Source organism: Acyrthosiphon pisum, chromosome A3 (genome assembly GCF_005508785.2).
Source record: "Acyrthosiphon pisum isolate AL4f chromosome A3, pea_aphid_22Mar2018_4r6ur, whole genome shotgun sequence".
Lineage (NCBI taxonomy): Eukaryota > Metazoa > Arthropoda > Insecta > Hemiptera > Aphididae > Acyrthosiphon > Acyrthosiphon pisum.
In genome coordinates, this window is record NC_042496.1 from 398566 (window position 1) to 413055 (window position 14490).

General features: G+C 33.4%; 1 protein-coding gene across 3 annotated transcripts in view; it reads left to right on the forward strand.

Moving 5' to 3' along the window:
* LOC100167244 (semaphorin-2A) overlaps nt 1-14490 on the forward strand; it is a 401079-nt gene that overhangs the window by 310717 nt on the left and 75872 nt on the right. For all 3 annotated transcript variants that reach the window (XM_029491091.1, XM_008181495.3, XM_008181496.3), the window contains one exon: nt 2948-3035. In XM_029491091.1, coding sequence (XP_029346951.1) covers nt 2948-3035 — 88 coding nt within the window. The remainder of the gene's footprint in view (nt 1-2947; nt 3036-14490) is intronic.

Here is a 14490-nt window from a genome sequence, read left to right on the forward strand (position 1 = left end):
ATAGTTACAATCTTCATTAACGCGAACTTTGATCGAAAATATTTTTGCACGAAAACATTGTTGTGACTATATATCCGCGTTTTTGTGTTTATTTATTGGTTTTTTTTTTCGTTGTTGTTGTTGTTGTTTTATTTAATAACCATTTAACATCCTTCTATTTTAGTTGTTCAACTATTTACGTTTTAAATTTGTGTTTGATGTGAGTGATGTACAAACGAAAGACGGAACTCAGTCCTTCCCAACCGTGTAATTAGAAATGTTTCTGACGCATAGAATTTGATGGATTTTTGTTCGAGAAGTTTAACTAACAACTTTCAGAACGAAACCATTTTTCAAGAAAATTATTTAAGAATATAAATTCACATTTTACAAGACTGACTTTAAAATACACTACACACTTCCTTTAATAAAAATAAATACTTAATTTATGTGCTTAAGTGTCTAGCAAACACTGCTGGATTTGCCTAAGACTACAACCACTATACTATATTATAATTTGTTCACTAAATATATTCAATTCAAACAATTCCTTTACACTATCCTAATACATGTTTGTATAGCGACCAACAACAGCTGGTACAACGCGATGCCATCATAGAAAATTATAATATAGGGTATCTGTGTGATATTTTTTATCTCAGCGGCGGCACCAAACGTTGTCGTCCTTATAAATTTTATATTTTTTAGTTTGTTGTATTTTATGTTCGTATAACGATTATACACGTCTTGTTTTCCTGCTTAAACATATTCTATTAAAATAATAACTTTATAAAAAACATTCTAAACGACACCAATATTTGGTACGGTTTTTGGCCAATACTAGTCACCACGAAGTGTTTCTATAGCCACCTAGGTCATTGTATTCGTCTGATAAATAAATAAACAATAATAGCTACGATAATGTGGCGTTTGTAGAATAATATTATAATCGTTATTATCTACGCCTATAATAATTCGTAGGACGTGCCGGTACAGCTATTATAGGTATAGTACAGAATTATTTCGGTAGCAAAATAATATTATATAGCTCTAACGGCATTTTAATCGCCGTGAAACATTTGTGCAATAATTACGGTTAGCCCCTCTACACCCGACCGAACTGCGAGTACACCGTTTCGAGAATAATATTTTCGACCCGTAGTATAGTTTGTTTACGTTCAACTATAATATGTGTATCATAATATTATTATATACGATATTATTATATTGTATATTATTGTACTTGCGCGTATGCCCGGGCTAGTCATAAAACTTATTCAATATTCCGCGAAATTGAAAATAAAATATTATACCGCTTAAACAGACGGCTAAAACCGCACCGGAAATATATTATATGATTACCCTCTCGATATTACCGGGTGTTGCCAAGCACACTATAATAATAACGAGGTGCACACTCGCGTATGATAAATCGTTATTGTTTGTTATTTTTTTTGTTTCCTTCTCTTTGTATTTTTGCGACATACGTTTGGGACGTCTTGCGCCGAAGTTAGGCAGGCCCGTGCACATATAATAATAATAATAATAATAATAATAATTGAAGGCGTTACTGCGCCCCGGGGACCGTTACGTACCCTCCTCCGCACGGCCTATCCTTCTTTAATATATTCAGACGTGTTCGGCACTAATTTAACACGAGAAAGGGAGAACTTTTCGGGAACCTTCTCAATCATAAATTAATCGACGAAACCAATTTAAACCGTGAAAATTCGTGCGTGTGTGAGTTTAATTTTTTCGTTCTTTTCGATCGTGTACCTATATAGTCCGACGAAACGTTTTTATCTTGTTTATTCAAACTAATGATCACTGCAGGCTCGCACCGTGTACACGCACTGTATATTATACGTATACACGCTGTACATTTACAGTGTGTGTGCGCGTACAGTAAATTTTAAACTTTCGGTGGAGTGGGACCAAGTTTTTATCGTTCGAGTTCGGGCCGTTGCGCTTCGCACGACCAAAGTTTGTTTCCAGCCGGGGTTTGAACACGCAGCCGCTAATAACTTACACCGCGTGTAACCTGCGAAAACAAACAAAAAATCTCTCCGATGGCCTACTATGCAACGTTATTGCCATAAACCTTTGAAAACGTACGTTTCATTAAATATAGGCACGCGGAGATGTTGCCGACGTAGCGCTGTCCACGGGAGATCTCCCAGTATCCGATTTCGATACGATTGTTTTCGCCGTCCGATGGTGTACCGAAAAAGTGCAATACGCGAGAGGAATAAGTTTTGGAAAATGCATGTCGATGGCATGTTTTTGTTGATTACATTTACTGCAATTTCCATAAAAACGACAATTGAAATTAAACATAATATCAATTTCAAAACACCGAAACTCTATATATTATTATGATGGCTGTAATGAAGCAATTTATTATTGAACACAAGTATAATATTTTGCACACGTAATTTTACATTATTTTAGGTAGGTGTCTAGAGTAACCAGCTATACCTAGAGTAATATTCAGACATTATTTATACATTTTGTATGACACAACGTTTAGATCTCTTTAATACTATGATAGTTTTTATCTAGTAGTTTTTTATTTAGTTGTCTAATTGAGGATTATTGTGATCTGCACAGTGGCTAACGATTTATAAACATGTTGTTAATGGTTTTCAAATTTAACGAAACAAATTAAAATTTCTTTATGCAAAAACATTTTCGTCGACGCTTTTAATTTTAACGAATGATACAATTGAAAGATAAATAAATTAAAACTAACGTTGATCTACAATTTGCATAACACGACAAATTATTTCGGTTTCAACACTATAATGTATATGACGGTTGTTTAACATTTAGAAACGCAATACCTAATGTAATTGTATTGTTGTACCTACCTATATATATCTCTCCTGGGCCACCTCGGAGAAGAACGTGCCTTAATCTCCTCATCAGTGTGGGCATAAATTTACGGTCGTTTGTTTGTCTGTTACAGATCACGTGCGAGAGTTGTCCTGCGGCCGAATGTACTACAGGACTTTTCACTTGGATGAAAATCGTGACACATTATACGTCGGTGCCATGTAAGTTTCATTTGTCATTCTCACACGCGTTGCTCCTATTTTTCACCCCCGAACGCCATTGACCGGCCATTTTTTTCAAGTGGTAGGTGTGTCTGTATATATATATATATATGATGTAAAGTGTATACTGCAAGAGTAAGTGTCGTTGGAATATAGGTATATATAGGTAACTATATTTTTTCACCTCATGAAATGCCGCTCAACAGGTCTAGAATATTAAATAATACTTAATGAGATGTCTTTTTTAATTTTTAAATACAAAACTATATAAGGTCAAAAGTAAGGTTAGGCAACATATTAAATTGTCGAGTTTCCTGTTTGTATTTATAAGCTTTATGGCCGCGTCAAAAAACCACAATTACTACGTTATATTATTATATATTGCCTAAATATTAGTAAAAGTCACACATACACCTCGCACATAATTTTATATTACTCTAAAGTGTTGTCGGCGTATGTAATAAAAATGCTTGCGCTCTGCCATCGAATAAAATACATTTTTTTTTGTTTGTTACCACATTAATTCTCGTTTTAACATTTATTTTCTTTGAAAATTGCACTACACGCTATGAATAAAATATTCAGTTTGATTTATTAATTTATTTGTCATTTTTTTCGCGCGATGAACGTCATGTACATATCACATCGTAGCTCATAAAATTAAATAAATTAATAATAATATGCGTATAACAATAATAGTACGTGTACCTATGCATTTCGTATCGCCGATATGATTAATTGCAGTTACGCCTTCGTTTTTCTATTTTTCGAACATAATTCACGAATGAATATAATGGCAGTAATTCATTACAACCGTTTAACGAACGTTTTTAAAATCCGTTTCGTGTCGAACGATTATCGTCGTCAGCGAATAATATATGATAATATAATATGCAATACGGGTTGTCGTAAGTCGTCGCCGTATAATTCGATTATTCGACATAGCACGTTCAGGTCGGGTTCAATATTTCTTATACGATTTCTGTTTTCTACATCATCAGCGTAACTATATCATATCATAACAATAGTATTATTATTATTATTATTATCGCTTATAATATATTATAATATTATATATACACGGAGAATATGATGCTCTTCCTCGCCACCATCCCCTCACCAACCCCACCAAAACGGCTGAACGTAATTTCAGAAAAATCCATTTTATGCGTGCGCTCGTGTTTGTTCTCTTGTCTTTCATTTTTATTTCGTCCAAAGCGAAAATTTCAATAATCTGAATTCCCTATTGGATCGCACGGATACGAACGCTGCAGTCTCGCGCGTTTGCTTAACGATACGTGACGTTACCGCAGGAAACTGAAATATTATTCCCGGTGTGCCGCGACGTCGTACAGTCGTGGCGGAGGATGCGTGGTGGACCGAGGGGGTGGAGTAGGACATCTGTTACGACTTTACTACCCGCCTCCGCCTCTGCCGTTTGTCGTCGTATATATAATATTATATAATATATTATTATATGTGCATGTATGCGTGTGTGTGTGAGCGTGTGCGCACCGGATTATACCTCAGGGTCATTGGTTTCCTAGCACGCGCCACGCAGTTTCCGTTTCGATAATAATTTCGGGTTTCCTTTTTGCGGGGAGGAGGACCACCGTCGAAAATCCCCTCTTATCCGGAGCACCGGTCACCGGCGATGACGCGGAAAGAGAAGAAGCGAAATAAACGTTTGTCGTTTACCCGTTTATCGTATATTTTAACCTCGCACCAATCCTCTTTTTTGTTTTGTTTTTTTGTTTTTTTGTTTTTTTTCCAAGCACAACCCGGACGTGCAATAAAAATGTCAACACGAAAAGGTCGCCAAAGGCTAAATGTGCCATTAGCATTTTTAACAATGTATACGACAGCTCACCGTGGTGCACCCGCGCCACCCTGTCTGTCCATATATACAGCGGTGCGATAAAGAAAAACCCCTACAAAGCATCTCATTACTGAAGAAAATCGATCTGCCCGCGCTCATATATTATATAGGTGCATATTATATTATACGCAGAGAGAACGTTTTTAATAATTATTTATGTCGATAAAATAAGTCGCTGTTACACGCATAAGTAGTAGTAGTATTAGGTAGTATATATAGTAGCAGTACTAGTGAAGGTGACGGCGTTGGTAATCTACCGGAGGCGCATGTGTATAACATAATATAATATGTGTAGACGTGTAGTGTATTATATTTCTATACGCATTATCCTTCACGGTATACAGTCCGTTTTTATGTAAGGCAGGTACATAAAAAAAAATGATAATAATAATAATAATAATAATAATAATAATAATAACGTCGGCATCCCTAAATGTATAATATGTGACACCACCTATATATAGCGCTTTGTGATCAAATAAAAAAAGAGTCAACCTCGGTAAAATGTATAAAAGAAAAAAAATCACTTATGCCAACAATTCGAACGATTTACCGTGCAAGAAAATTTACATATACTTTCCGCGCCACTTTTTTACTGTACGCGTCCCGCCATAACAAAATAATAATAATACTCTTTCATATAATATTATACCGTGCTCCAAATAAAATTATGTGGATGGTTCGAACGGAATGATTAGGTACTATTACTAATGTTTTATCTTTTGGCCATTTGAGGGCGAAATACTTGCCGCCTCCGTTAGAAATTTCATTATAATGCAATATTTTAAACGAGAATGTATAGGTAGTCCTTATTGTAGTAAAAATATCGCCAAACCTTCATTAATTACCCATTTACCCCTTAATATATATGTGCGTAAGGTTTAATGAGTATACGTCGAGCGAAACGTAACGTTACGATAATGTGGTCGGAACACGATTTCTTCGATATTAATGCCATGCCGTCTAGAACACTGCACCAACAAATCAGATATTACATAATTTAATTTGAAATGTTTGCATACATAATATATAGAATACTGCTATTATTATATATAGTATATACATGCTAATAAATTTCGTTCAAATCACGGACTTGAATATATATTTTTTATCGTTGTGGATAATATTCAATTTTTACACGCGAATCAGTTAATCGTTTTTATTTGGTCCTCCGGCGACTGTGCAAGCAAGCCACAGCCAATATTTTGCACCCATTCGCCTGTTTAGATCTTGAGCTTCCTCGACATTTGTGCCTAATTTGCGATCGCGTGACTTGGTTTTTGTCCAAATGACAAGCAAACAGTGTTTACATAACATTAATTGACACTTGAATTTATGAATGCTCGCTCGCTTTCTACGGTGGCGTAATAATAACTCCCAATTAAAAGTCCATAACAAACACGATTATGCGCTGTTATTAGATAAGTAATAATTAATTTTGCGTAGTAAAATATTATATCATAGGACCTTAATATTATAGGCATCGTTGACATGGTAAAAATTACATTAGACAGATCAAAATAATCTACGCGTAAAAATGTTCAATAATAATCAATGTAATGCCATCGATTCTATTTAATTTTTGCGCACCATATGATGTCCAATAAAGACGCGTATTATATAATATCGCTAGAAAAATGGTACGAATTTAGGACCTTATTATTCTTTTATGTGGACCATAAAGTAGATAGTTATTTGTTTGTTATCCTTATTTTTAATGTTACGACTTTGAGAATTTTAGTGGCATTTGAGATAATATTAACGGCCATTCAAGTAAACACATCGCGGTTTTTATAGCTTGGTTTATTTCTACTGTGTTCTTTGTTTTACCCCCTTACCGCTGTTTCAAAAAAGGGGTATTTTCTCCGTTTTCTCTCCGGGTTTCATTCCAGTTGGCTCAATTTCATGCGATTAAGATAATACACGAGCCTGACAAAGTATTGCATAAACCGGCCGTTCCCTTAGCCTGGGAAACTGCACATTACGATCTGACAGATTTTGACAGACACGGTCGGGTCGCTGCCCCGTGCACTCGGTGCTTGCACTAAAAGTGTTCTTATATTCTCTCGGAGCTTAGGATATTAAATATCTCGTGACCAGTAAAATACTGAAATATCGGGTTAATTACGTTAGGTATATTTAATCCGTAAACGAGATGTATTTTAAAAATAATAGTATATAATTTATATATTGTATGTTATTATTATGAAATGGAATTAATTCGGCGATATTAAATTGAAAAAAAAATTAAAACCTATTCTACATATATTATTATTATATAAATTCGTCAAACTCTTATGGTATACATAAATATGAGTAGGGAATGATAAAAATAATAATATTGTGGTAACAAGGGTAAATTAATATTATTAAACTTGACCATAGAGATTTTGTACACCTATTAATATTGATAAACGACGGTATGCAACGAAAAACTGACCGAAAAAAAATATCAAATCTCTTCTGAACTTATTAAAAATGGAAAGAATGAGTCACATCGAGCATTTGGTTTAATGCCAAAAATCAGTCAATCCGGACTTCCTGTGGCATAGAACGCTTTAAAAGGACGGAACGATAGATGTTTGGGTTCCCTATTCACGCGCACGATAAGTCTGTGGGTCGTAAAATAAACGCCATTTGCGATAAAAGTTCTTGCGTTAAAAACTTTATTTTATTATATATATATATATACATTTTTTTTTTTAATACTTTCGGCTCCTTGTCCTCTTTCCCGAGTTTCGGTCACACCGGAAACGGAAGGTCCGGTTCCCGTTGACCGCTACAGATTTATGATTGTACATTCTCCTTGCTCTTATGTACAGTTGACTCTTCGGAAACATACTCGGTCGACCCTTTTTTGGATCAATCTGAATTTCAGGGCCAGTATACCAGTGCATGGGGAGCGCGAGCCACATCGCATCCTGTTGCGGAGGGGGGCGACGAGATAACCAGAAAAGTTTTTTTCCACTTTTTCTTATGTAACACTATTGTTTCGGATATAAAATGGTATATTTGTTTTTTTTCGCGTTCTATATCCAAGTCTCACTTAAATAACGCCAAGTTTAATCGAAAGACGTAACAAAAATAAAGTAAAAGAAACTAAATGTTTATCTTTTCTATTTTTTCAACTTAAATAATATTTAATGGGCTCCGAATTATTACTTTAAAAGGTCTATCCATAAAATGTGTTGGATATGTTATATCAAAATGGTATCTTGTACAAAAATCAAAACAATTTAACTTACATTTAAATCAAAATAAAATTAACATGAATTTTTTTGTTTAAATAATTTATATTTTAAATATTTAATTAAATCTAACCTTAGTAAGACCAACCTCGTATACCTATAATAATATGTCAAAGGAAAATTATTGAATTACTTTCACAACTATTGTTTATGATTGACTGACAGATTTTTGATCACGTACCAAATAACTTTGTACTATAACTTTGGAGGTTCACTTAACGATTGAACGTTTTTTTTTTTTGTACTTGACAGACTTGTCGGCAAATAGAAACATATAATAGACAGTTAATATTGTAACAGACATGTGTACACGCACAGATTAGTGTCTATTTTACGCTCAGCGGGTGGTTACGCCGTGACCTAGGTGTTCACCGTAAATTATCAACAGTATTTTACTGTTACCATAGACTTATATTTTATGTACCTACACCAGACAATCAAACTGTAAAAGAATCATAATATATTATCGAAATACATTACCAATGGAATTACAAGTTCAGCTTTATAATAATTAGCATAAATTATACGTTTGAAGTTTGGATTAAAATGTCTATTTGTATAAAATACAAAATATGTAAATCGATTTTTTTTTCATATATTATACTAAAAATTGGTAATCAATTATTATAGTCAATACAATAGTGAAACATCTAAATAATAATAAATTGGAATAATTCAATGATCATAATTAATCGCAATTCAATGTTGAAAAATGAATGTTATCCAATTTTTTATGGTGTACTTATAATAATATAATTCATATTAAAATCTTAATACCTTGACTTTTAAAATTTTCGTCATTGATTTTAATATATTGTTTAGTCTTGCACTTTATTTAGTAATTGGCTCCTTTTTTCTTCTATTAAAGTCTGTTAAATTTTACTATTCGATTTATTATAAATAAAACTTTAAGTACCTCGCCCTAGCGACTTATCGGGCGCAAAAGTTTTAACGCGATATCGTGTCACGAAATAGGATTACCAAAACCTATATTCATTGTTTGTTTGAAATACATAGCATTTATGCAACTTTTAAAGGTTTAATTAAATTTAAAGCAAATTATTATCAACTATGAGACATTGCATAGGTTTCGTATATAGGTGACATTATTTCGGTGTAATAATCTGATGCATATTTCAGCGTGTCACTGTCAAAACCGTGTCGACCGCATAATGACGTGCGGCTTCTCATGCCCAACACATTTTACGAGCCTGTCGGATAAGTTCGGTTTACAATGGCTATTGTACCCACGCGTTAGATCATGGATCGTCAATTTATCAACGTGACTTGAAGTGAACTTTAATTACAGCGTAATGGCCGTAGGATTCATTTACCTGAAACTTCCGTCGTCGATGAGATACCGATGCAATGTACACGTTAGGTTCTGTATAGGTAGTACATATATTTTTTTTTCGTTTTAAAACCGTTTCGTTGATGTGTTTCGGGCGACTTACGGCTGGTCATTACTACAGTATTTCATTAGCATTACAATATTAGTGTTGACCATTATTTCTCCGCGCCTTTGTACGTATATTATATAATAGCACTGCGCCGTGTCGGGGTACAGGCCAAAAAGTCCATTAGTCCGACTAATCCTTTCCCGCAGGGTCCTCAAATAATATATTAATATACTTAGAAAATTACCAACTCAACATTTCCCGTGTACATTAAAACGCTCCCCCAGCGCCCTATACTCCGCACATAATATAATATACCGTGTTTATATAAATATACATATACATATATATATATATATATATATATATGTATATATATATATATATATATATATATATGTATATATGTTATATATTATACGACTTACAAAAGGGTAAGTACTCAAGAACTACTCGGTCTCGAGTTCTCAGTCCACCTATCAGGTTTTTTACGTCGATTCGTAAAATGTATTAGATTCGAACGCGTTATCATATTATTATAATAATAACTTCTGTGACGTATTATATTATTTTAAACACGTACCTACTTCTTATCATTTTTGTAGTCATCATTATTATCAATATTATTATTTGTAATCATCCGATTGGGGACGATATAATAATATTACAGTACTTTTCCGGCAGCGACGTCCGCGGAGGATAAATTGGCAAATACACACGTGGACGTGTAGTACAATAATAATAATGTTGAGGTGGGAGGAGAGGGTTGTTTGAGACAAAAGCGCTGCTGCAGTATCCCACATATATATATATATCAAATAAATACCTATATGTAATATACACGTACCGGATTGATTAACGCGGAGAACAACGGGGACCTATACCTACAACGGGAGCGTACAGCGAGGATAACAGGGTGCAGTGTGCGTTGTGGGGGGGGGGGGGGTGGAAAACGGAGCGGCACGGAGATTTTCCGCAACGTACGTGGCAACGTCCGATACGTGGTCGGCGGAGGTGAGAGATTTTTAAGGCCTTAACGATTCCGGGCACACGTCCAGCGCTCGTATATGAGACTGCTGCGAGAGAACTCGATTGATTCGATTATATTATACGCTCGGCGCGACCGTGTCTCTTCGGCGGGATTGAAAAACGCTGCCGACGGGCTTAAAGGTGAGTGCCTACGGGCTTCGAAAACCTATTATATAATAGTCGTCGCCCGACCGAGATCTTAGGGTGCCACCTCTGACGTGTTTATGTTTTTTCTTATAATTTTGATTATTATTTTTCTATATACCTACGCCTGAACGGCCGAACGAACTGCTGCAAAGACACGAACCCGATCGAATTTATCGTGGGCAACGCGTTGTTCTGCCGGAGTTGTTCGAAATAAACCGTTTATTATTGTCGACGATGTATACCAGAATATCATTCGTATATCCAGACCTAGGTCTCGCCGTCTCTCCGGAGACGTATTTTAAAAAAGAAAAATTAGTAACAACTCGACTTGCGAACAAATCAATTGCGAGCCACGCGAACGGTAGTACTATATGGATTAAAATATATTATATATTGTTTTTCGATAAGATCGTGGCAAGCAAGATGAGAAAAAACAGTTTTATTATACTACATATTAATATTATATTATATTATATTATATACATTTGTATTTACTTTTTATTATACAGACCTTAAAATGGTTCAAATAATTAAACCAATTATAAAATAAAACAAAGCCAACGGAAAAATTAATTACTATTTAAATTTTACGAGTTGACTTCATCAGAAATGATATTTCCTACTCTGGTTCTGTAACTCAAACAGATGCTGTGTACATGAAATGTGCTTTAATATTTATTCGTAGTATATTGTTCGTAATTTATTTTTAACAGAATCAAACTCCATAAATGACTATGTTTTTATGCGTAATTAATTGTTTTGTAATGTTTATGGCAATACCGTCTTTAAAAGTTATGAAATTAAAACATTAAGAGAGATATTATTTTAAAATGAGAAATACCGCTTATAATGTTGCGCGTAAATGGAACACGCAAGTACACAAAGTAGAATACGGTATATCACAACTTTCCCATGGGTGTATCGAGCGGTGGATATAATATAATAATATTATGTTATTTTTCAACAGTTATTCACTGACTAAAATTAATTATTAAATTATGGCTACAACCTATAAGAAGGGTTGCCGTATATAAACTTGTTCAAGAAACTATTCGACCAGCTTATGTTTGACTCTGTAGTTTTTCTCATTGTTATGCACAATTAAATATTGTATCGTCACATAAATTATATTGTTATAATAACTTTACTTAATACTTAGTTTGAAGACGTTTGTCCTTACTTTAAATCGCAAATATGTGTAATTCACCTAATTGGACGACAATGAAATGATAAAATGTATATTATTGTGTATTTGAAAAACAAAATGGTTACAAATACTTTATAATTAATGGCAACGACTGAAATTATAATACATTATGAACAACCGTATTAAATTCTAATTTTTTTCTGTTATCTCTGGGATCGGGCTTGACGACTTCTCCGTAATGTTATCGTGCGCTTCAAAATGGTGTAATACAAGATGTCGTCGACCAAGGCTTACAAAGGATTACAATTATTTATTTTAATTGACTGTAAATATTATTATCTTTTTCTAAAATTCCGGACCTACCAACGAATCAGCTGTAGTACTTAATATCTATACAAAGACAATCACGCGAGACACGGAACGTAAAAAAATGTTTCGGGTAATCGAGTCCGTTTTTTCCTTCTCGGTTCATAAACGCAGACTTTGCCGACTGACGTTGACGACCCTTTGCTTTCTACTTATATAGCGCACCTAACTGGATATGAAGTTTTCGTGCAAAACACGCGTTCGGACGCATTTTTGGAAGTTTCCGTGTTGGTCAAAAACGAAAAAGAAACAACACACGAACCCCCTTAGGCCCGGTACATTTTTGACACCCACATACACCTAGTACGATAATTTTTAACGTTCGTGACCGGATCGCAGAATAGATTTTTATATTATACGTGTATATTATATATATATATATATAGTTATTCATAGTCGATTCACGTCCGGAAAACGGTTTCCGTGTGGGAAACTAGTGTGTATCTAGCGTCAAAAGCACACACGCGAAAAAAAACCGTACTGTAATTGACGAGGAATAAATGTGGGGAAGTTTTTTTTTTTATTCATTGTGACGTCCATTATTGATGTCAAATTTACCCTCAGAGTACACATGGGATTTGAAACTTCACCTAAACTTTTTAAAAGCAAATATTTTTTAACAACTTTTTTGTTTTGTTATAATATTTTATTATATTATATTTCATAAAAACATTTTTTTTTTACTTCTTTCTAATAATCTGGTGGACATTTTAAATGAATTAATTTATATCTGTCGCATATCTATTAATTTGTCTTGAAAAAGCACGGAGAGTCCATGATAATATTATACCTACCTACCTATATATATTATTATACGCCCCAGCGACATTATGATATATTATTGAAATCGATATTTATACGCTCGTGAAATATGTTGTTTATAATATTTACAGAGACTATTATTTATTTGTTCAAACGTGTCATTTAATATCATTGGCTTTTTCTTTTGAGTTATGACAACATTCTCTCCTTATTTCGATGTATGTAGCTTAAAATAATCTGAATCTAAATCAAATCAAACAATTCAACGGTCATGAAACGGGTTCGATATAATTTGCATATTATCATAAAATACCAAGAAATATAGAAAAATAAGGTAAATATTTGCTTAGTTATATGAAAGTAATGATTTTGTTAAATCTTAAATCTTTGTTATGTTTTGTTTTTTGACATATTTATTATTTAAATTTTATTTTCATATCAATATTAATCATATTTCATCAATGTGAAAATTATTTACGTATTTATTTTTTTATCTATAACGTAGGTATAAAATATATTCTTTTATTTTAATATTAGTCAACTATTACTCATATTCATTTCCATTCCGGTTAATATATGTTTTAATGAAACCCATATTGGATTTTTCATTCGATATATTATCTGCTTTTTTGTCCTCTGGTCATAAAATATTTTAAAATACATAGATATGCTAATTCATGGTATTATCTATTTGCTTTATTTTTAGTTAACCATAACAATGTCAAAGTTTGTTTCCTGTTTTTTTTCTCGCATTTTTTGTCATTTTTGTCATTTTTATTATATATTTTTAGCCCATATTTAAACTTTTGAAGTGCCATAAAATACTGCGCAATACTTATGAAAATTTATAATCGTATAACATTCACAATAGCAAATTAAAATACAAAACTAAAAAACCGAATAGCCAATACAATTAGTTGGTCCAGCTTATATGCAGGTGTCTTATAAATAAATATTTTATTTGGATCTGAAGTATAGTGTTGAAACTTCAATAAACATATCTACCTAAGTGAAAGGGTTTGCTAGTATTATATTGAACAAATTTTAGGTATAATAGTACTTAAGAATTTTTCAGCCCAAAACTTTTGACACTTAATATAAAACATTTGTATTTCATTAGTATTGCGACTTTTGAGCTTTTGTCATCCGTTAATACATTTTCAACCCCCCCCCCCCCTTTATATACGATTTTTTTTGTAAAGTTTAAATTGTTAGGCCTGGATTATATAAAATATGCAAATATCTATACACTCACTCACCTGCCGTGCTATATCGAAATAACTGTTTCTTTCAAGAATATACATTACGTTTTCATATACATAAAAGTTGAAAACTTTGAATGTTAGTTATACACAATACTGCGAAGTTAGGCTTTTTCGTATTTTCCAAAACCAAGTGCAGTCTTAATTTAATTTGTTAGGGCGTAACTAAACGATATGTCGAACACTTTACCGTAAACTTATTTGGCACAGCTATCTAT